Here is a 22,923-nt window from a genome sequence, read left to right as displayed (position 1 = left end):
GGTGCTTTCTGCCTCCGCTTCCCAGAGTGGGGCAGCCTGGAGGGGTTGGCACCAGGGAGGGAGGTTGACTGCGGGAATGAATGGGAAAGCGGAGACAAAATTCATGGAGTTTTTCTGGGTTAGAAACAGCAGAAACACCGTGCTTCTGTTTACCCACGGTGGGATTGGGAGCCAGACCCTGCAGGCAGGGGAGAGGAGGAGAGGCAGAGGATATTGTAGGTCAGGGGGGTCAAAGCCTTGCTGTATTAGTGCCATTATTATTTTATAATTTGATTAGCAGGTGAAACAACAAGCCAAAACGTAAGCTGTGGTGTTGCCCCCCGTGCACTGTGAGGCCGGGGGGCTTCTGTCTCTGGAGAGCGTGTTGCAGCTGACGAGATGCTGTGCTGGTGTCCGGGTGTGAGGACAGGCTGGGAACTGGCTCCTTGGGAACTCGGGGGTTGGGCTGGCCTAAGAAGGGGTTGGAACTGAAGCATAACTGAATGTTTTCCAGTCTATCTAAGCTTTATGCTGAGCTCTTCTCTCTTTCAGTTCATATATTCCGTAGAATTACGACAATTTCTAGATTTTTTTTGAAGTACTTGCAGCATTTGAATTGTGCTGCTTGAATACATGTCATTTTATGTGGCGCCTTGGCCTTCTGCTGAGGTGCACCTGTTGCCCTGTAATCAGGCCACTTGCCTACAACTTACAGAAGCAGAGAGAGAAATGAATCCCTGAGACTGCTTCTCAACTGAGCTGAAGGTGCACGTTAGGATGTGCCTTGCGTCTTGCCCCCATCGCTGTTCAGCCCAGGGGCTCAGTCAGCAAACACCCCAGCAAATGTCCTGCCTGGCCTGGGAAGTTCTCCTCTTTGCGGGGGTAAGGTGGGAGTCTCACCTTGAAGTGGAGACAGGATGCGGCAGGATCCTGGGAGCCTGGAAGAAATCCCAGATCCTCCAGCTTAAATGTCGTCTTAAAATGTTGAGTTTTAAACATTCAGTATTAGTTGTGCTGCTGTTAGAAGGTAGATGAATATTACTCAGAATAAATACAAAGTCTAATTACATCTTAACTAAATTTCCCTCCATTTAGAAACAATAAATATTCTAAAGAGAATTTGTTATTAAAGAGCTGGACTAATTATCCTGGTTGAAGTCATCAATAGGAGAGAAGTACTATAAATAATGGGAGTGAAAGCATCTGAAGGTGAAAGTCTTGCAAAAGCCATGGTAATTTGTTTTCTTTACTCATCCAGGCTTAATTTCTGAGAGAGCCACTGGAAAGGAAGGATCTGTGAAGCTGGTTTCTCTGATGCACATATCTGGTGTGCAGGAAATGGAGAGACACCAATGTCTTCATTATTCAAGGAGCTGTGGTCATGCTTGACTTGGGACCCTTTGGTCTAGCAACTTAGAGGTTGAAGTTTCTGTGTCTCATTTTCAGCCCTCTCAACCACTGAGTTGTACACATTTTATCTTCAGTGTTAGGAAACTGCAATAGGTTGAACAATGCCTTTGCTGGGGAATAGACCTTTTACATAAGTAATGAGACCATTTGGGATTGCTGTTCAAAATACGTTTTGTTCAATTATAACACCATAAAACCTCTTGATAATCCTCAAGCTGTAAGAGTAACTTGAAACTAACTGCAGCTTAGGACGTTTAACAGAAGAATAGTAACTTGAAAAAATAATGTTTACTTTAAAGATAAATGTGATTATTAGGAAGTAATTCCAGATGTGTGGTTATGGCAGAATTTTAGTGAATATAGTCTTAGCTTGTTTAGTGAATTATATTATTGCATTTAAAGTTGCCAATGAATTTTCGTTAAATGAATTCATTCTTCAGATGGTCTGAATAAAACTGTTTGTTTTCTGTTATCTGAGAAACAAATAGAGCAGAATCTAGTTTATTTATGAAAGTAAATACAAAGGGTCTGACCCCTGGATGTTGCCTTTGAAAATTGTCTGAGAAAACGCTTTTCCTGGTAGCTGATTCTTTCTTCCAAGCCATTTATTCTTTTTGAAGATAATGCCAACCCTCCTTCCCCCAGAATTATGCAATATATTTTAAAGACCGCTTTGAAACAAAGTGGTTTGATCTCTTTGTTCTCATGCAGTCTTTTGCTGTATTAACAGGAGGCAATTGTGTGTTACATTTTGTCAGTGCAGACATACAAAACCTTTCTCTGCTGGTCCTGAGAGGTCTAGGCTGAGTATTTTGGGTGCAGGAGTGCTTGGATGCTCTTTGTTAGTTGTGCTTGCCTGGAATTGCCTTCTTGTGTCTCTTGAGTCCCTAGTGCCTATAGCTCTGTTTAGGAGGACATGGACTAGCTGAGAAATGCCCATTTACTGTTTCCAAGCCCCATATAAAGGCCACTTACAGTTCATATCTGAATTGCTAATGGTAATGAAGCAGAGATCTGTCGTTTCTAAAATGTCTTGTTATCAGTATGCTTGTATTTATCATATCCTGAGAGGGGGTTGCCTTGGAGTTCTCTGTGTTAAGACTGCTCAGGATGTTGACAGCTGAAATTCATGTTTCATTTGGCTCTCTGCAGAAAACATTGTTCCTTTATTAGATTGGTATTCCAGCTTAACGCCAGGCCAGGATGTTTAAATTACAAAGGTTGTTCCTCCTGGAGCACAGCCTTTCTTCTCTCAGTGTGCTCTCTGCCTGTGCTATACGCATCTGACAACAATTTCTTGCAAGGCTTTTTGTGGGCGCTTTGCGCGTGAATGGAGAGCGCTGCAGCAAGCCCGTGTAAACAATACAGCTGTCTCCTGCTATCTGCTGACTGCACAGTCACCAGAACAAATCTGTACTCACAAAGTACATGTTGAAGTCGGCAAGCTGTGGAGGCCAGAGCAATTAAAATTACAGTACTGAGCAGCAATTCAGTGTAACTAAATGATGGCTGTAAAATAAATATTTAGTATGTTCATATATGTGTATATGTGTGCACATAGGTGTTTTTTCAGCATATATCTGTCAAGTGCATGGCTAATTTTATGGAAGACATATCCCACTCAAGGTCATTAGTAGTGAGCTTGGCTGCATTAAGGGTTCCAGAAGAATTTGCCATTGTTTTTCTCCCTCATTATATGGACAAAGGCTGCAACCAGCGCTTGTGCTTCCACAGTGAATAGGGACACCCATAACGTGCATTGGCTATTTTAGCTTGTTCCCTCTGCAGGGCTTCTGCAGTAAGAAGGCTTGGAAGTTTCTGCTAGTGCTCATATCTCTGTACCCTCACTTCTCCCTGAGGCTCCAGGGGTTTGTGTGGGGCCAGAACTGCGACAAGAGTCTTGAGAAAAATTGTACAACTCGGTGAGGAAGACCAGGAGAGTTTCCTGGGTTGCTCTTTGAATATTGTTGGTGGTGATTTTTTTTTTTTTTTGGGGGGGGGGATCCTCTCTTTTCTTTCCTGTAATCTTTCTTTGCTTGTATTTGTTTAATGTGATAGTGAGATATCTGAAACACATGTGGGAAAAGCTGTGGAAGTCTGGCTTTGAACCCTTCTCTGCTTTCTGTAAGCTCTTTGGGTACATGTGTTATGCCTTCTTCATGTCTGCATCTTCTGTGTTACTTTTTCAATTTTTCAGCACCAGTTTAAGGAACTAATTGCACATTATATTGTGCACAATATATTTTACTTTGGAAAAAGGCATGATAAATTATTTCACTTAGGATTGAGTTGTGTTATTGTCAAGTGACAATATAAAGTCATTATAAAGTGCTTTGCTGCAAGGTACTTACTTTTTCACTGCAGTGTCTGCCTTCTACCCGCCTTTGCTGTCCCTGTGCTGTTGAGTCAGCATCCCAGAAAAGAAAGCTGATGTTGGCCACTGAAACAGGCACTTGATTTCAACAACTTTATAGAACCAGAGCAAAGATGATGGTTTTCTAGCCATACAGGTATGGGTTAATGGGTCCATCCCATGCTCAATATAGCTTTATCTGGGATAGATTTTGCTTGTGTAAAGATTAAGAAGAGTAAAGAGAAGTGGTAAGGCATGTGTTATAGTTGAATTTATTCTGGATTGGATTATGCATACATCCAGTCTCATGGCTTGTAGCACCTATTCTAAATTGGCATGTAGCTACCTCTAGTCTTTAGATCTCTGCTTTTATTTTTGTTGTTTGAGCTTCTTTTCCATTATCACATTTCCTCCTTTTCATCAGGAAATTATGAATGTAAAAAGTAAAAAGATTTGAACTGATGCTGTATAGAGGTCTGATTCTACACATTGTTTATAGCACAGTTATTCCATGGGTTTAATTGGAATGAGCCCTGATTTTTGCCTGTGTACAGGGATCAGTGGCAGGCTTTGGTCCAGGCCTGCTGCTGGACTAGGATCAGTCTGTGGCTGCTGTGCAGATATGCACATGCTATGTGCTGGTGGGACTTAATCTGTCCTCCCCACCCTTGCTTCATCCTTTGCTTTTTAGTAGTGGCAGAATCAGTTTTAAGTTGTTCCGCCTAAAAGGGGTCCGTCTTTAGGGTTTCCTACTGGCAAACATCAGTACTGGACATGTGAAATGAAAGAGTAATATTTTAAGGACCTTTCCCAGAGCAAGTTGTTTCATATTCTTTCATTCTGCTGGCAGCTTACCATAACTAAAGCGATTTCTTCCCACCTTTTGTAAAGGTTGAATAGCTCACCAACAGGCTTCAGTCACAGCTTCTTATATAAGGGACTCAAATGTGGTTCATTTGCCATTTATGTGCAAAATGAAGGGATTATTTTGCAAGTAAACATAGGAGGAAACCTCTCATGTGGTAGGGAATAGGAGAAAATGAACCAGGTCTTTTATCCTAGGACTAGCTGGAAAATTAATGCCTCTCAGTGCAAGAGCAGTAATAGGAAGTATTATTGTTGTTGTTGTTGTTGTTGTTTTTTCTGAGGTGGAGTTACGTCGGCTGCAGGATGGCAACAGCTGGTGGGACATCTCCGGGCCTGTTAAAGCCGTGAGTTTGTCCCCGCCTGCGTACCGCAGGAGCTCGCCGTGCCGGGCGAGGGTAACGGCGGGGCGCTGCCGCCCGCGCCCGCGCGTCGGTAGGTGGCACCAGATCGCTAGGTGGAGGCTGGAGGTTGGCTGGCCTCGCTTGGAGGTTCCTCTGCGGGTGCCCGGAGGCTGCTGGCCAGGGTGGCCGGGAGCCCCCCGCGGTGCCGGCCGCGGGGAAGGGGAGCGCCCGCCTCCCCCGGGGGCGGCTGTCGGCCGTGCGCTGGTTATGTGGCTTTCTACGCGCGAGCAGGTCGCACGGAGATGAGGGGGCTGCAGGCTGCGAGCGGTCATCAGCCTGCCTGTGCTAAACGTCCAGGAGCGATTACAGGAGGGAGAGAGGAAGGAGAGAAGCTGGTGGACCCGTGAAATGGGACATTTTTCTCAGAAACTCTTCTCCTAAGTCTTTCTGCAATACAACTGTTCCAACAGAAACCCCGGCCTCTCCTTCAGCAGCCGCTCGGGACCTTCCTCCTGCCCTCGAGGAGGATGCCGCGCTCCCTTAGCGCTCGTAAACACGTGCAGATTTGGGGCTGGGAAGCAGTGTGCCTATGCTAAGGGTACGCGACTGCCTGAAAGAGGAGGCCCCCGTGTACTGGGGTCAGTAACTAGGAGCAGAACCTCGTGCAAACCCCGTGTTTTCTGGTGAGGTCTACTGCCTCGCTGCTCGGGAGAGTTCAAAGCGGTGGATCCGCCAGAGCTGTGTCTGGGTGAGTTCGTAGATACGTTCCCAGCACCAGTCGCACAGCCAGCATTTGCGTCTGAGGAAAGAAAGGTTTCTTCGGATCTATGTTAACGGGCTTCTGCTGGCCAAAGGCTTGTGTTACTTTAACCATTCACATTTTTTTTTTTATCAGAATTAGCACCCTTTTATAAAGGCATCAAGATCTTCCTCACACTTTGGGTTTTTCTTAGCTGAGTTATCCCTAGGTCAGCGTGCTTTAGTCAATGTTCACAGACTTACAAAGCAAGCAGCTTTCGAAAATAAAACCTGTGAAAGTATCTTAGTGCGCCATTTTGTAGGTGCGCCATGTTCTTTGTGTGCAGTCAAACATGGAAGCGCTGCATATGTGTATGCAGCTAGCTGCTGTCTTAAAATCTTGCTTTTGCCAAGTACTTCATTTCTTAGAGGCCTCAAAGAGCATTCAGTTTCCTTCTGAAGAAGAACTTGGTGGTATTGAATCTGTCCTTGGGCTGGGGTCGGGAGGAAAAGCCACGGATTTTTTGAAACCAGAAGTCTTGAATTTTACTACTTTACTCCAATGTATGTGCGTTGTCTAAACCCACCTCATTATTATGCATTTTCCTTTTACAGAGCTTTTTGAGAAGAATCTGATGCTGAGGGAAGTTTAAGAAGACTCAGGATGACGACCACAGTAGCGACAGACTATGACAATATTGAAATCCAACAGCAGTACAGCGATGTCAACAACCGCTGGGATGTCGACGACTGGGACAACGAAAATAGCTCCGCTCGACTGTTCGAGCGATCCCGCATCAAGGCCCTCGCTGGTAAGCGCTCGCCTCGTGGGCGGTACTCGGAAGCTGTACGCGTGCGGTAGTTCGGTAGAGCATACGTCCTCAGCGCCTGTGCCTTGGCAGGCAACTGGAGCGGAAATTTTCCTGAAGTCAAGTGCAGCTTGACTGAATACTTTTTTTTTTACTGAGATTATTCCATCCATCATCATGGTGGGGATATGAAGGGCACGCCTTGCTGTGCAGGATGTGCTCGTATATGACATTTTCCAAAGACTTGGCTCTTCAGGTTTGCTATAAAGACTGGCGTGTGTGTGTGTAAACATGAGAAGCCAAAGATTTTGTTCATGTATTCTTGTTATTTATTTATTTTTTTTTTTATTAGAAGGCTATACCAGCGTTGTGTTCCTTACCTTTTTTCTGTATGTGAGGGAGAGCATTGTGTTTTACTCTTTCCCTGTGAAGATATTTTTAGGTAAAAATGACAAAAACAGGTGTCCTTAAGCTGTATTCTTATTTGCTTATGTTAAAATCCTAGACCAAATGGTTAACAAGACAGTGGTATTGAGTAGCTACAGAGTTTAACATTCTGAATGAAACACGCGGAACTTGTGTGTGGTTGAAGAGTTATTTCAGATGGAGATTTATGGAAGAGAGTCGGCCTAGGGAGAACTTTCTGGTGACTGGACCACAGCAAAGGGATTTCTCTTGAAATTATCACACTTCTTTGGGGAGTATAAGCAAACCTGTTTCAAACTAGTTTTCCTTTTAAATAAGTAAAAAGCTACCAACTTCCTAAGCACTTACAGTGTAAGTAATTAATGGAATAATTGATTCACTGAGGCCAAATACAAAATTCTAGTCTTAAACCATTGGAATCCGCTAATTTCAGTGATGTTGCAAGGAAGTAGCTGCAGATATATTCTAGATTTGCTAGACCTTCCAGAGCTGGTAAGTCTTAAAATTACTGTATAGTATATACATTAGTCACCGAAGATGCAAGAAAAAAATCTTTAGGCTGATTTTTTTTTCTTTTTTTTTCTTTGTGCATTTTTCCATGCAAGTCTTTTTTCCTTGTGAGAGTGGGGAGTGGGAAGTGTTTCAGTATACTCGTTAAATTGCCCACTGACTCACCTGAAGGAGACTTGCTGCAGTAAAAAGGGTTTTTAAAGAAACTGAAAGTTCTCAAGCAAACATACCCTAACTTATTTGAATTCCTGGAAAAGGAGGAGCTGAAAAGCTAGTTTAATCACTAGCACCTGAAATTGTTTTGCTAGATTATGCTGTCTGGTAAATGCAATGTGTGTAGCTGAAAGTGTAAGATTTCCAGTATTCTCTTGAAGATGCAAATAAATAACCAGTAGTTCTTTTTTTTTTTTTCCTGACTCAGTCCTTCACAGAAGGAACTGGTGAAACTCAAGGATTATGCATGTAATTCAACATGTGGATCTGTAAATCAGGTAGTTTAAAGTGGTCTCTTTCTTCACTGCAAAGAAGACATTCCTACTGTATTTTACAGAAATGTGAATTTGTTGCTTAGCCTCCTTTCAGTCTCACCTGCATGGTTGTAGTGATATCAGGGAGTAGCAATGACTTTCTGTGGCTGTAAGTGATGGCAGTGTTCCAGTTGTACACCTGAATACACAATTCCAGGTGTGGAAATTCCTGATGGAGAAGATACCAGTAAATATCCCATCTTGCTGCTAACTTTCTAAATAAATTGTTTTAAATGTCACCTCTAGCCAATGATACTTAAATTTGCAGAAGATTCATGCTTTTTGTTGTACAATATATGTTATATAAATATGCTCTTCAAAAATAAGGTAAACTTTTATTTATCTAAATATTCCAAATTCTAAATTACTTGAGCCACACACATCATTTATTAGTCTTGTCAGATATTAACATTTTGACGGTTTTCACATTGTTTTGATTAGGTTTCTGTGGTTGACAATGACATTAATTTCCAGATTCAGAAGAAATCAGAAGCATAACAAAATTCTGCTTCAAAGAGTGTCACTTAGAAGTTAATACAACTTGCCAGTCCTGAAATAGAGGAATGTAGTAGATGGAGGTAGTTGGCATTTAATAAATAATGCTGAAATTACAGTTTTCTGAAGTAGCATAGCTTTTGAAATACATGCCGTCTTCTGTTGAGTTCTATCTGATCAGCATAGAAATTAAATTTGATTTTTTTTTTGCTTAAAACCTTTGATTATTGTGTATTAAAGGCTGTACGTTAACCAAATGTGTTTATGCAGCAAGGAGATTATGTCATGTCCTCTCTGCTCTGAGGCATTGCCCTGCAAAGCAATTTTTATGCATTCTGTAAATGATTTCCTGACTCTCATGGTAGCATGCCCACATTCCTGACCTCTGAACAAAATGCCTCAATAGCGTGGGACATAATGTCAGTACGGAAAACAGGTCAAAATATGCTGATCTTTCTGGTAGTAAAAGTTTGATTACAAGGACAGTTTTAAAAGCAACACTTCAACGTGTTGAAGCATGCTTATTAAATTTTCCCTCCTGAGACAAAGGTATCGTTGCTTCATTTGTGATTCCGATGAGACCCGACCGTGAAGCACCTTTCTCTGCTTAATGCAGGCCGTGGGGATGCATTAGAGGCAGCACACCTTTAAATTCCAGGTGCTGGGCAGGATCAGGTTTGGAGTGGAGCAGCAGGGAAATAAAATAGTTCACCCAGGTGGGCAGAGAGCAGATCGTATTGCCCTTACCCAGGGCCATAATGGTACCGACTAATGGAAATTCTCACAGAAAGGGTGTGCGATAAGTCTTTGGAAGACCTGTTAACTGCAGGAGCTCTCATCACAGTATACATCTGAAATTACAGGTTAAATGCCTGATCTAAAATGGAGCTGTGCTAACTGGGGCCAGGAGGAGCTTGGCTGATACCCATGGTGGTAGACTGGTATGAAGCTGCTGTAAGAAAAGAAGAATCTTGACTTGGTTCTTTTAAAATTTGATCTTTGAGGAAAAAAGGTGTATTTCACTCCTGCTACGTTTGCTGTAATAGGTTATATTTTATTTCTTAGGTGTGGAAGTGCTCTTGTTGCAATCTCATTAGCAAGATTTGGGTCCCAGATCCAGCCTTTTGTTGCAGTGTTTGTTCCACTTTTGTGGGAAGCAGAGCTCCCCACCTGAGTAATGAATAATAAACATGAAACTCTTACTTCAAGGAGAAGTAATGCAAGGAAAGTACTTAAATTATTTAGATAGCCTAAAACAAACACCAATTTCAAAGCAAATAATTTTGCTGAAGATTTGATTCAAAGCCATATTTAAACACTTTTCCAGAGTATGTTGTATTTGTTTTTTATAAGTACTACTCATAATTATTTTAATTTGTTATGTTTCATACCTGCAATGCTTTAGTGTTACTATTGAGAATTTTGTGTGCTACTGAAACGTGGCATAGCACACTGCACTGCTGCAGCATTGCTTGAAATCATCATCATGATGTAGGGAGAGAGGAATGGGAAGAGGTTTATATTGCAAATCAAAAGTTCTCGTTAAAGACTGAGGCATGATACTGCTGATAGCATTCAATGCATATTTTCTGATATGCTTCCTGGTAGGTAATATTTCCTTGCATCTCCCCCAGAAAGACAGGCACTTCCAGGCTTTTAACTGCTGGGGAAACTGACCCTCAGCCTAGAATACTGAGCCAGGATAGGAATAATCTCTGTCACGGTAGTCTTTAAATCAAGACAAGCTCCTTTTCAATCAGTATGTTTTAATTTGGCCACTCTTTGCAGGATCAGACAGCAGGATCACGGAGTAAAAGGACAGGGCAATCACGGGAGTCTGCTCTGGGCTCTGAAATCCATCAATTTGACCACCTGCACCATTGTTTTCTTCTGGGAACTTACTGTGCTCTCTTTCTGAGGTAGAAGTAGTTATGCACCACCTGCATGGCCTGAGTTTACTGGATAATAGTCCTGCCTGGGTGGACCAGGTCCCCCACGGCTGGAAGATCTGCAAGAGGGGGAAATCACTGCAGTTCTCGCCCTACCTCAGGCCCTTCTGAGGCCTGGCCTGAGTAGCAGCTGCTCTTGCTGCCGTGAACGCTCTTTGCTTAAAAGAAAATGATTTTGTTAAATGTGGTTTTGTTTCCTCTGAATCTTCTCAATTTTACTATCAGCAAACAGCATTTTTGTCAAAAATTTTTCATCATTCCAAGCCTCTGTATCTGGACAGCTTTGTTGGTAAGCTGAGATGATGAGAGATGTGTTTTTTGTTTTGTTTTGTTTTTTTTCTTGGAGTGGTACTTCTTCTGTAACTTATCACATACACGTTAAACTGGCAGTTATATAGTAATCCTGGCCTGGCACTAATGATGGACATGTAGAGATGAGTGAAGAAATCCAGCTCTCTAGAACAGCTGCAACTGGAGGGGAGCCAAAAGCTGTCAGGTAGTTATGTCCCTCTCCCAGCAATTCTGTATTTCTGCACAATACTTAATCATCGTCCATACAAAATGAGACCAAAGGGGTCAGATTCAGTACCTGCTGAATCAGTGATAATTGCCCAGAGGAGCCATTATGTTGCTTTCTGACATGAGTTCATTCAATTAACATTTTGCTTTCTTGCTTACTTCCTATGCTCTAATTCTCCAAAGTTTGACTTAGATGGACACTAGCTCTTTCCAGATACCAGCATCTTCTCAGCCCTTCAACTCTCAGGCCAGTCTTCTCAGATTGGCCATTTTATGACAACTGCACTTTTTTTTCCCTGAAATCCTAGATTAATCATACCTAAAGACTGCCCAGTGATGTCCGGCTTTTTCACTATGTCTTCATAGAATCATGGAATCAGTAAGGTTGGAAGGGACCTCTGGAGATCATCTAGTCCAACCTCCCTGCTCTGCAGGGTCACCTAGAGCATGTTAGGCAGGGCTGCATCCAGGCGGGCTTTGAAGATCTCCAGAGAAGGAGACTCCACAACCTCTTGGGGCAACCTGGTCCAGTGCTCCGTCACTCTCACAGTGAAGAAATTCCCCCTCACGGTCAGGCGGAACTGCCTGTGGTTCAGTTTCTGCCCATTGCTTCTTGTCCTGTCACATGGGACAACTGAAAAGAGTTTGTCCCTGTCCCCTTGACACCCTCCCTTCAGGTGCTTATACACATTGATCAGATTCCCCCCTCAGGCTTTTCTTCCCCAGGCTCAACAGGCCCAGCTCTCGCAGCCGTTCCTCACAGGGCAGGTGCTCCAGCCCTCTGATCATCTTCGTAGCCCTCCGCTGGACTCTCTCCAGTAGCTCCATGTCTCTCTCGTACTGGGGAGCCCAGACCTGGACACAGGACTCAAGATGAGGCCTCCCCAGGGCTGAGTAGAGGGGCAGGATCACCTCTCTCAACCTGCTGACAAATTCCTTTCATGGGAATGACAAGGTAAATCAAAAAACTATCAATATCTTGCCAGGATCTCAAAATGTGCAGACCAGACCAGACTGATTCTTTATTCATATCTATAAGTTACTGCATTCAAAAGTAGAACTGCCATAGGCATTTTGCACAGTCTGACTAATAGTTATAGCTTCATTGTGAATCTTTCTGTAGGTGTCTTCAGTCCACATTGTTCCACAAGCTGTGAAGTGCCTCCTGTGAAAAGCTTCCATCTTATATGGGTTCTAATTTATCGTAATTCAAAGGAAATTTATTTAATTCACTATTAAAAAATGAAAATAAGAGAAAAAAAAGGAAAGGTAGAGAGCAGTAGGCAAGAAATGAGTTCTGTAGTCACAGTTTGATACTCTCTTCTTGAAAGACTCTGTATGGCGCCATAGTCCAGCAGGATATTGAAATATTTAAACAGTAATGCAGGGAATGATGGTCAGAGTAATCTGTGTTCAGAATAGACAGTATAATGGAGAAGAGTTCAGTTAAAGGAGGTACTGTACAATAATACCAGAGAAGCACTCGTGTCAGCATGGCTATTGAGAACTGTGTATTATTGAAGTGATCTGTACACAGTGAAAGCAAGAAAGAAAACGATGGTTTCAGCTTAAAACAAACAAACAAACAAACAAACCAATCACCTGGGAATTCACCTCAATCAGAATCCAGATTTGAAGGGATATACAACCAGATTGGTTATCATTCGTGTTGGACTAACTCACTCTGCAACTCGTATGGGAAGAGAGTAACTGATCCCTACTGTGTAAAGTAAGATACCGCACTACAGGAAATCGTCTTTCACCTGTCCTTGTTCTCAGTGGCTCTTTGGAAGGTCTATTTAGGAGGCCAGGTAATTCTACCTGCTTTGCAGAAGTCGAGAGGGTATCATGTTTGTGCAAAATTCTTCATTCACAAATCTTCAGGTATCCATTGTCTTCCATCAAGGACCATTAGCTAACAAGATTTGCTGTGCGGTGCCTTTATGAATACAGGTCTTACGAAAGCCTTAAGAAGCCGTTGAGCTGATCAGCAGAAGGCTTCACACTCTGCTCCATGCGCTGTGACATTCAGATGTACCATGCTTGCAGCCTCAGATGCTGTTTTTAGGCAGTGTGAGAACTGTTACCTCCAAAACTTTCAATTTTTTTCAATTAGCTAATTCAGTATTAAAAAAAAAAAAGGAGGGGGGAAAGGAAAGGAAAAAAGCTTGGCTAAAGTTACTCATTTTTCTGATTATCTGTGTTTTGTCCTTTTGTCCTCTGTTTACCTGGGTGACTCGATGGTCTGTGACTCAGCTGTCTGGCATATGAAGAAAAAATACTTATGAAATAACAGAGACTTATCTTCCTAGCACCGGTCACATGAAGCTCCCAGCTCCGCCTATGTGCATAGGTTAGGACACTTGCTCATGTTGCACAGTGTTTATGAATCTCATAGAGGTAGATTTAGCAGCATGGGTAGGGAGACTGTGTTTATAGTGCTGCTTTCTGTGGTTGTCCATATTGCACAAAGGAAAGTGAGACTTGTGATTCATTTTACTAACTTAATTCTTCCGGGAACAAAAGGGGCAAAACACTGAAATTGTCACTGAGGTTATATTATTGAAGAATTTTTCTTTTTAATATAGGGGAATGTCTGTCTCTTGAAGATTGGAGGAAAAAAAAACAGAAAATTTGCACCAAGAAAGTGATGGATACCACGTTGGGGGCTAGTTAGCCCTTTTGGCCCCAATACTTGAGCCATTCCTCCTACAACTCCAGGACAGAAAGTCAGCAGGACAAAAATAGGACCAGAAAAACAAAACAAAACAAAAAAAAAGATAGGTCCTACTTGTATCCCGCTTCAGGTGTTGTGCACCTGTTTGTCCCTGCTGTCTGGCATCTCTCTTGTAGCAAAGTTCCTACTGTTTTAATCTGATAGATGTTGGAAAAAGAAGTAAAATCTGCACAGTCAAAATGAAAGTGCAGGTCTCAATTTAATAAAAAAAGAGAGGAGAAAAAAAACAATGGTTTAGAGTTTAGCCTCTCTATCAGAACCAAGGGGTTTATTCTTGCCTGTAAAAGACCACACTGGGAATAATCTCTTGTGGTACGTTTCATGAATCTACAGAATTGAAGATATCGTGGACTTTAAAATCAGTTCACTAATTTTAATAACAAGAAGTGTTAAGGAAATGGAATTTTGCAGTATAGTGATGCTTGTAAATCACATGGAGGCTTTGGAGGCTTTGGAGGCAAGTGGGAGTGAGGTTTGAAGGAGGTGTGAGGGATTCACTTGACCCTAAACAGAAACCTTTTGGCAGTGAGGCTGCAGATGCTCAGTGCTGGTATGGCAGTGCTGGTTACAAGTCCGTGTTTTTGTTTAGCCGCCAAAGGCCTAATGCAGACCTACAGAGATGAATGTGAAAATGCTTATGTTGAAAAAGCTTGTTTTGCTGAGAGAACTGCTAAAAGCTATTTCAGCAAAAGCTTTTCAGAGTGTGGACCTGCCGCAATGCTTTCCTTCTGGGTTTTACTTCTGGAACAATTTTTTTCACCATAGTTTCTAAGCTGCAGTACTTTCCCAGAATCTGTGGGAGGCTGAAGTTAAAAACCGGAGTGTCATTTTATGTGTAGTGTCATGTAGGCATCAAGGGAGAAAGTGTGGCTGCAGAGACACTGCTGTACATCTGCATGTCACCTGCAGTGCTGCCTCTGACTACTGATGAACACTGTGCACCAAACAAGAAAAGCTTAGCCCATAAGACACTAATTTTTTTGATTTTAAATTGCTGGCAGAGAACTGTTTCTAAAGCAAACAGCAAAATATAGGCATTAAAAATATTTTGTTTGCAACATGATTATTTTAAACATCATTAGTGAAGTGATCCAGGAAAAAAAACAAGTGTCGCTGCATGCCTGTGCTACATAAAATGATTTTCAAGGAAACATGAATGATTCACATTTTTGATGGGGCATCATTGAATATAATTTGGTACAGGTCATTTTTACCTTATTGCACTATGATTTTAATGCTAATAATGCACAGTTGTTTCTGAGGTTTTGTTCCCTTTCTTTAGGATCAAGTAAGTAGTATGCAAACAACATGGAGATACAAGTTGGATTCCTTATAATCTAATCTGATATCTGAGCTGTGTAGCTTCCTGAATATCAAGCCAAGTTTCTGAAAGCAGTTGGGCAAATATAATTTGTCTGGTTTTTGGACTCATACATGCTTGACTGTTGAAGAGCAGTGTTTATGATACGTAGTAACTGAGTCATGCATGAAAGAGACTGCGTCCTGGTGAGAGCACACATTGTTCAGGAAGGACAGGTGGAGCTGGAAGAACAGACTTCGGGCTGCCTTGTCCTCGGAGAGGAGCAGGAAGGGAGCAGTTGCTGGCAGCCGCACTCTGGAAAGTCTGACAACTGCAGTCTTTTTATGTCTCCGATCAAGTTCTTTCAAGACTAAGCAATGTCTAGTTAGAGGAGTCCACAGGAGAACCTAGCACCTTGCCAGGGAATGAGGCTGCAGTGATTGATTTTTTTGGGGATCTTCAAATTCCTGTGCATTAAGCTCTTGGGCTGGAATAGAGGCACCGCGTTTGTTTCTGGCGGTTTCTCATAGCATACTCCAGATGTCCACCAGCCCTTATTTGCCGGGGGCAAACTCGATGCTAGTGCAGAGATTCAGTAGTTTAGTGAAAGAAGGTACAAGGCAGTTTTTGTAGCCAAAGTAGGACATCTGAAAAAGTACAGAAGTTGAGAAGTGATTATGTAATAAAAAGCCTCCTACACATAGAGGAAGAAGACTGAAAATTAATATATATATATGCTGACTGTGTCTGTGTATACATACGTATCTGCTTGTAGGATATTACCAGTGAAATTCCTGTGAGGGTAATCCTGGAGGCAAGTAGATGTGCTCTATCATACCTGGGCCTTAGTGCACTGCCACTGCACTGCCTTTAATGGTGTACTTCCTTACCTGCACTGATTTTAGGTGAGTGGGGAACGATGCTTTAACTCCCGGGTTGGCACAGCACAGCGCTGTCCTGTCTATTTTAGTTTTCATCATCCATTCATCCCCACGGCATCAGTGCAGCGGAAAGCGCTGGGGATGTGCTTTGGGCTGCCTGCAGCGCTGGGGTGAGCGAGCTGCTGTGCTGTGCTGTGCTGTGCGCCAGCTGCAGCGGCGACCGGCGAGCCCAGCAAGGAGAGGGAGGAGAGCGAGGGTTTGTGAAAGGGAGTAAAACACTCCTGCTCTACCAGCTGCTCAAAGAAAGGAAAAACGCTTGCAGTGAGGTGTATCCTCCATGTAGCGTAACACCCTGATGTTAGTGAGAGCTAAGCCAGATACAATTCTCAGCTGGGATGAAATGGTGCAGAAGTCGATGGTTTGGGAGGAGAGCTGCGGGCAGGTTGTCAGCTGGTGTAGCTTGGCGTTCTTCCACTGCTTTCAGTGAGACCACGCTGGCTTCCACCGGCTGGGAGTCTGACCTGTAATGGCCCATCATAGGAAACCTGAAGCCTGGAAAGACTACAATATTTTTCCTTGCTGTTGGAATCAGTGTTTTGGGGGATACTTAACACAAAAAAAACCATGGGATAACTGTTAATGACCCTTCGTTGAAATAATGAGTTTTTTAGATATTTTGCTGGGTCATGTCTTAATGGAAAAGATTTCTTGTTTATAGAGACTATGTGCCAATAATAGCAATTATGCTTTTTTTTTTTTTTTTTTTTTAATGACTTTCATTAGAGATAAGTTTGGCTGTGGATACCTCTCAAAATCTAGTCATGAGCCTGCAATTTAAAAGAAGCCTGCAAAATGCATATTCAGAAGAGAATGTTCTCATCTCCTGTCTTTAGCTTCTAACTAGCAATGTTTCTGTATTTATTTTATTTATGCAGCCAAATCTGCAATGTGCCTTGCATTTCTACTTCTGTTTGTTGCTTGGATACTGCATGAAAGCACTCCCTGAAGTATAAATAATGTCTAGCAGCGCATACTGCAAGGCAGAATTCAATACAGGATTAAAAATGTTTACTAATTTCTGTTAACTTTGGAGCTCTTCTAATGGGAAAGGTTTAGTGATGAAATCATCTTCTCAGATCAGAGCTTTGATTCTCATCTTACCGTAATATCCTGGGGAGATATAGGGGAAAATAATAGGAGCAGGAATGAGGATGAGGCAAGTACAGAAGACAATGTAAATCTACTTCCAAGAGCCACTTTTTTGGTTTCTAGTATTCTTCCTTACAATGCTGGGCACTTTTAGTGAGCAAGCCAAACTTTTTCCTTTTTCCTCCCAATCGCTACTGCTACATATAGGGAGGTGAATGTCTTTCAGCTGAAACAAAGATTGAAGGAAGGTCAGAGAGTTCATGAGGAACCACGAGATGGAAAAGTATTGTAAAAATCTTGGTGGGTGTATCTTGGGGTAAAAAATCTTGAGAGTGGAAGTTTCCAGTGACTTTCTGGTGGTGTTTTTGTTTTGCCTCTTTAAATGTTGTTAAGCCTTGAATATGGATGTGTGTCAGACATGGACATGTACTTGTGTGTGTGTGTGTGTGTGTGTATACATACAGATCTAAATGAACAGTGTGGTTTGCCCTGGAATAATAACTACAGGAGTTTACTGAAAATTAGCACTTGTCAATCAATCATTAAGCTTTTTTGCAGAGATGGGCAATTCCCAAATAACAGATGGGGAAATTTGTGGGTAAGATTGGAGGGAAGAAGATTTTAGAAAATAAGGAGATGTTTCTTTTCTGTCAGCTTTAAAAATGAGATTTTCAGCTCATGATTATGCATGTAGGATTTTTTTTTAAAAAAATCTTACAATAAAATTTTCTCCGATGTTTTTCTTTTCCTTCCTCTCCAGTTCATTTTGAATGAAAGACAGGATCAGCACAAGCCTGTACCTACGTTTTTCTGGTACTTAGTTGCTTAGATATAAGAGGGCCTAAAATTCTTAAGGGAACCCAATTAATTTCTGAGGTTTCTGTTTATAGGGTCAAACTCTGACAGTTAGAGAAATGTCAGAATGGGAAATTACCTTTTTATTCCTTTTCCCTGAACTGATCACGTGTGAACATGGAATTATGATATAGAATGCAAACAATTTCATATACTTCATATGCTTTCTTTTCTACATATGGGAAAATGGTAGAAATAAATACTCTGGCTTATGTAGTTTTATAAAGATCAGTATGTTCTGCTTACTGTTTTCACCCAATTTCCATTTTCTTCAGGAGTATTAAGAAATTGAATTTTCAGGCCTGAGGTCGTCATTATGATGTAGCAATGGTGCATCTTTTCCTGTTTTCAAAGTCAAATTCTAGAAAAAAGAAAACAGTGGAAAAGGAAGGAAATGGAAAAATGGGAGGAAATCTCTCTTTCTTCCACTCTCTTCTCCCACTCTCTCTCCCCCCCACCCCCCGATATAGAAACATAGATGCAATGCAGATAAGAGGGAAGGGAGAGGCAATAAAAAGAATTCCAGCTTTTAAAAAAGCAGATTCAAACTCGTAAAACAAAATTTCTAGGGGAAAATCAGGAAGTGTTTTCATGCCAAATTTTTACAGAAAGGGAGTATGTTAGGTGCATACCTGTATAACGAACTTGATTTTAATAGAACTTCTTAAGGGTTGTTCATCTAAGTTAGCAAACCAGCGCTGCTGATCTCCTGGGCCACAAACTAAGCCTCTGTGAACGTAGTTGGTACAGTTTTTCGGGGATGGCCTTCCTGCTTTTATGCGTTAACAGGGTATGGAAAGCAATACAATTCAGAAGAACCCAGTTGGACTGGAATACAAACCAATGTAAACCATGAGGTTGTTTCCAAACACAAGTGGTTCATGCAGCTTTTCTGGCGAGCACTCCACTCTTGCAGTTAGCAAGGACATGCAGTTACAAAAGTAATGTCAACTTTCCTGCTTCTCTGGGAGTTGTGTAAACTGTGCACATTGAAACCTGAAGCCAGGTGGAACTGACCCAGTTTCAGTAGCGAGGTGATATTCTGGCCAGATTTGTCAGAAGTTCCCTAATGGTTTAGTGCTGGTCAGACACTAGACTTCATAACCTAGAGGTTGGTTTTAAGCCCAGAAGGTGGTTTGTGTCTCAGGCTCATCATGGAGCTGTTGAGATGCCAGCCTGGACACAGCAGAAGAAAAACACATTTTCAGGCCCTTCTGTAATGAAAAAAATGAAAATTCTATAATGAAAGTCCTTCTGTAATGAAAATCCATTTTGTAAAGAAAATCCATTCTATTTCAGTCTGCCCCTTTCCCTGAGTTTTGACTCTGTGGGATCTCGCAAGCCCAGAATATGCCTGCGAGAGACCTGGAGGACTCTGTCACCCATCGTCCCAAAAGACGGGCGGGTGTCTGTTTTCAGAGTATGAGGCACTCCATCCCATGAAGATGCATGTGTACCTCAAAATGAGATTAATGACCAGCCATTATATTTTACATTTATTGTTTTTTTTTTCTTTTTCTTTTTTTTTAAACCTACGATTGTTTCTTGAAAATTATCTATGGACCATTTTCGTTCCAGCTCTACAGTATTGTTTGCTGGAATTATCTAAAAATGACACTGGCAAATAATGAGGAAATTGTAAAGGAAGCTGCTTGGTTGAAGTGGACACAGCTGCTCTTTTAGTCTTTTTGTATGGGGCTCTTGGGGACTGTAAGAGTATAGCAGTAATCTGGCTCCAAGAACTGTCACCTTGAAAGTAAGACGCCTTGATATTTATCACTGATCTGAAATCCCGTTTAAATTAAAAAAAAAACAAAATACCTTCCTGAAATTGAAATGTTACTTCTGAGCAAAGTTCTCTTGTATATTGGTATTTATTTCGGCTTCTTCTGAGACAGTTGCTAAGTATTTTAAGAAACGGTGAGCTCATAAAAAGAGTGGTTCCATTCCCACTAATATCTTCAGAAGAAAAGACGTAATTAAGTTGGCACACTGATTTCTGCTTAGTGTGTGGGCTGCTGCTTTCTGTGTTCCAACACCTTGCGTATAAACTGGAGCGAAAACAGCTGCTTACTCTGCAGGATTAACGTTAGGCAAATTGTTAAGCATGAAATACAGTTAATTTTAACGTATGTTCCAGAACAGTCCACAGCGAAGTATCTTTGCTTACTGTAAATACTGTGTACGGAGGGGTAGATCCCGTGCTTATTGCGTAGACTGGAGTATTTCCCAAAGTCGATGAAGACAAACATGACTGAGCTTTCAGTTCTTACTGTTGCACTGAGGGGGACGTGCAAGTACTTTATCCTCTTTCAGGAGATGGGCAAATATTGTGTGATTTGTGTGGCATCTTAGATTAATAAATCATCCTTTTTATCTTGTAATATTTTTTCTAGTTGGTCACCAATGAGGGAATTTACAAGAGCAAATAGGAGTGAAAAGGAAAGACAGGGGTGATGATTAACCAGATCTGTAACTATTGTAAGCTCTGGCATGTATTCCGCTCCCATTAGGATGATAATTGTCTTTCATGGAGTTGTAAGTTACATCTTTCTTTCGGAACACAACAATACAATGTATGCATTTATTTTATGGTACCCAGGAAATATTTTGTGTTATTGTCTTCTTGGCTTTTAATGTATGTGTTAAATGAAGGCATTTTAAGGATGGGCCTGGTTTGGACATTGTGTCCATCACAGAAATTATCTTTGTTGTTTACCCACTAAAGCCAACCAATATTGGTCAACTTTATTAGTGAAAGATGGTGTAGTGTCATGGATGGATGAGGTTGCCAGGGAATTTTTAGCTATTTCGAAATCAAAAAGGTTGTGTAAGTAATACTAATCCTGCATACTTACTGGCTATTTTGTGCAAATGAGGTAGGAATTGGACCCTTGGCTTTGAAATTTCTTAGGATTTTTTTTTTATGTCCATATTTATTGTGAGAAAATGTGAAGATTTTCTTAACTGGTTTCTTGTAGCTGAGAAAAGTGATAGTTCAAACTCTGAAACATTGATAATCAGAGATGTGGATAGCAATTTTGTTAGATGTAATATTATTCTTTTTTTCTGTAGAACTGTTGTGGTAGGAGCCTATTCACTTCAGTAGCAATTTTTTAAAACCACATAAGGACAGATCCTGGGACAGATCCTGTTCTGTTCTGGGTAAGCACCTGCCTCTAGATGTTACTTCTACATTCATATTATTACTGTAATCAACCTCTTGTTCTCCTTCAGGCTTTGCAAAGCTCTAATCATGTCAACTAAATCACACTTTGCATTACTGCATGTATTTATGGTTAAGTGGATAATCATTTGCATTTTTATTTAATAACTCTTAGTGAGTACGCAAATAATGCAAGCCTTCATTACCAATAAAGTACTATGAGGAGGTACAATTCAAGGCATACAAGCAAAACTTATTTCAGAGCTATGGGAGAAAAGCAGGAACATAAAATTGAAAAAAAAAACACCCATTCCCTGATATACTAAAACTTACAATGTGATTTGTCCCTTCTTTTTTTCCAACTTGTAATCAATGACAAATTCCAGCATGGCCCATTTCAAGCTGAATCATTTTGGTTAGTTAACTTTTGAGCACAGATACAAATTTAATGACAGCCATTAAAGCATTTATTCTCCTTCATAACGTATAATCTAATTAGTCTTGTTGAAGGCTTACCCAGTGAAAGAGAAGCAGAGAAAATGAGTGAAAATCAGATATTACAAAAAAGGCTTTGCGTATGTGAGAACCTTTACGATCAGTTTGATGCATTGCTACCTGACTGCAATAAGCTGGCACCAGGCTGAGTAATTTTGGAGTCAATAGCAAAGGCATATATTAGGATTGACATTACTCAGGTAAAAATGGGAATTTTTTTCCATGTGTATTTTTAAGAAGTCTTGCTGCATATGATGTAGAGCTTTGGAAATACAGACAGATTCTGCTTTGCTTTGCTCTTGTGACTGAATTACCAGCAACCTGTTAAGCAGAGCCTTCAAAGTGCACACAGGAGGTCTAGCAAAGCGTACATAACGCTCTGGCAGATGAGCCAGCAGCACCGGGTGATCAGTGCTGTCCCAAGGAGCTGATGTGATCATTACGGAAATCTTGCTTGGGAAGCTGTTGTTCAGCCGAAATGCCAACCTGGGTGGCAGCTAAGACGAGGGCAGGATTTCACAGTGAATGCTGCTGAGTTCTCCGTAAAGTTTTAGTGCCTTTGTGTCCCTGTGTTTCAAAACTTAACAAGATTAAAAACTCAGTTCAAGCACAGATTCTTCCTCTTTCTTTTAGCAGTCCCCTGATTTGCTGTAGAGCCTGCACTGCTCCATAGCTGCTGCAATCTGGTCGTCTTTCAGGGCCGTGATCAGTGCTACTGGACAGGCCAGAATGGGGCCCCACCTTCATAACTGGAAGCCAGTTGGCGCCAGAGTAGGGATCCCTGTCTCCGATCCCACGTGCCCGAAGTTTATAATCGAGTGCCTGAGGCAGGAAGAGCTTTGTGATCGCGAGGTACCACGGAACACAGTGCTTTGGAGGGTGTCCTGCAGGCCAAAAGAAATCAGGATTCCCCTTGATACTTTTTCTCCTCACAGTTACTGTGAGGGACTTCTAGCTTATCTTTTTGTTTTATTTTTTTTTCTTTAGAAAAAAGCCTTTTGCTCCGTGTTTCTTGGGAGTCGGTTGTCCCACAGGGGCCAACCTGAAGCATAAATTCACATGTCTTGTTAATGTTTTAGGACAGGGTGGAGAACCTGCAGTGTGTGGCTTTGCTTTCTATACGCCAAGTGATTCTTTTCACTGTTTTACTTTTGTGGTATTTTACTTCATAATATTTTTAAGAACGGGCACGAACATTAACGAGTCACCTGCCAAGCGCCCTGGGAAAGCTCTCAGCTGGAGAAGAGTTTCCACCTCCTGATTCATGGCCTTAGTGATGTTAAAAATACGCCAGGTCTCCCGTGAGTCGCCTGGACTTCAGCGTCGCCTTCTGAACGCACGCAGCACGTAGCACCGCCTGTTTGCTCAAGGCGGGACGGTAACCGCGGGCTGAGCTGCTCTGCCCGCAGGTAGGGCC

General features: G+C 41.8%; 1 protein-coding gene across 2 annotated transcripts in view; it reads left to right on the top strand.

The window, feature by feature from the left end:
* SPTBN1 (spectrin beta, non-erythrocytic 1) overlaps nt 1-22,923 on the top strand; it is a 140,957-nt gene that overhangs the window by 35,007 nt on the left and 83,027 nt on the right. For both annotated transcript variants that reach the window (XM_062571685.1, XM_062571684.1), the window contains exon 2: nt 6,304-6,500. In XM_062571685.1, coding sequence (XP_062427669.1) covers nt 6,353-6,500 — 148 coding nt within the window. In that variant the 5' untranslated portion in view covers nt 6,304-6,352. The remainder of the gene's footprint in view (nt 1-6,303; nt 6,501-22,923) is intronic.

The sequence above is a fragment of the Rhea pennata genome, chromosome 3 (genome assembly GCF_028389875.1).
Source record: "Rhea pennata isolate bPtePen1 chromosome 3, bPtePen1.pri, whole genome shotgun sequence".
NCBI lineage: Eukaryota > Metazoa > Chordata > Aves > Rheiformes > Rheidae > Rhea > Rhea pennata.
This window is presented reverse-complemented; position numbering and strand designations above follow the sequence as displayed.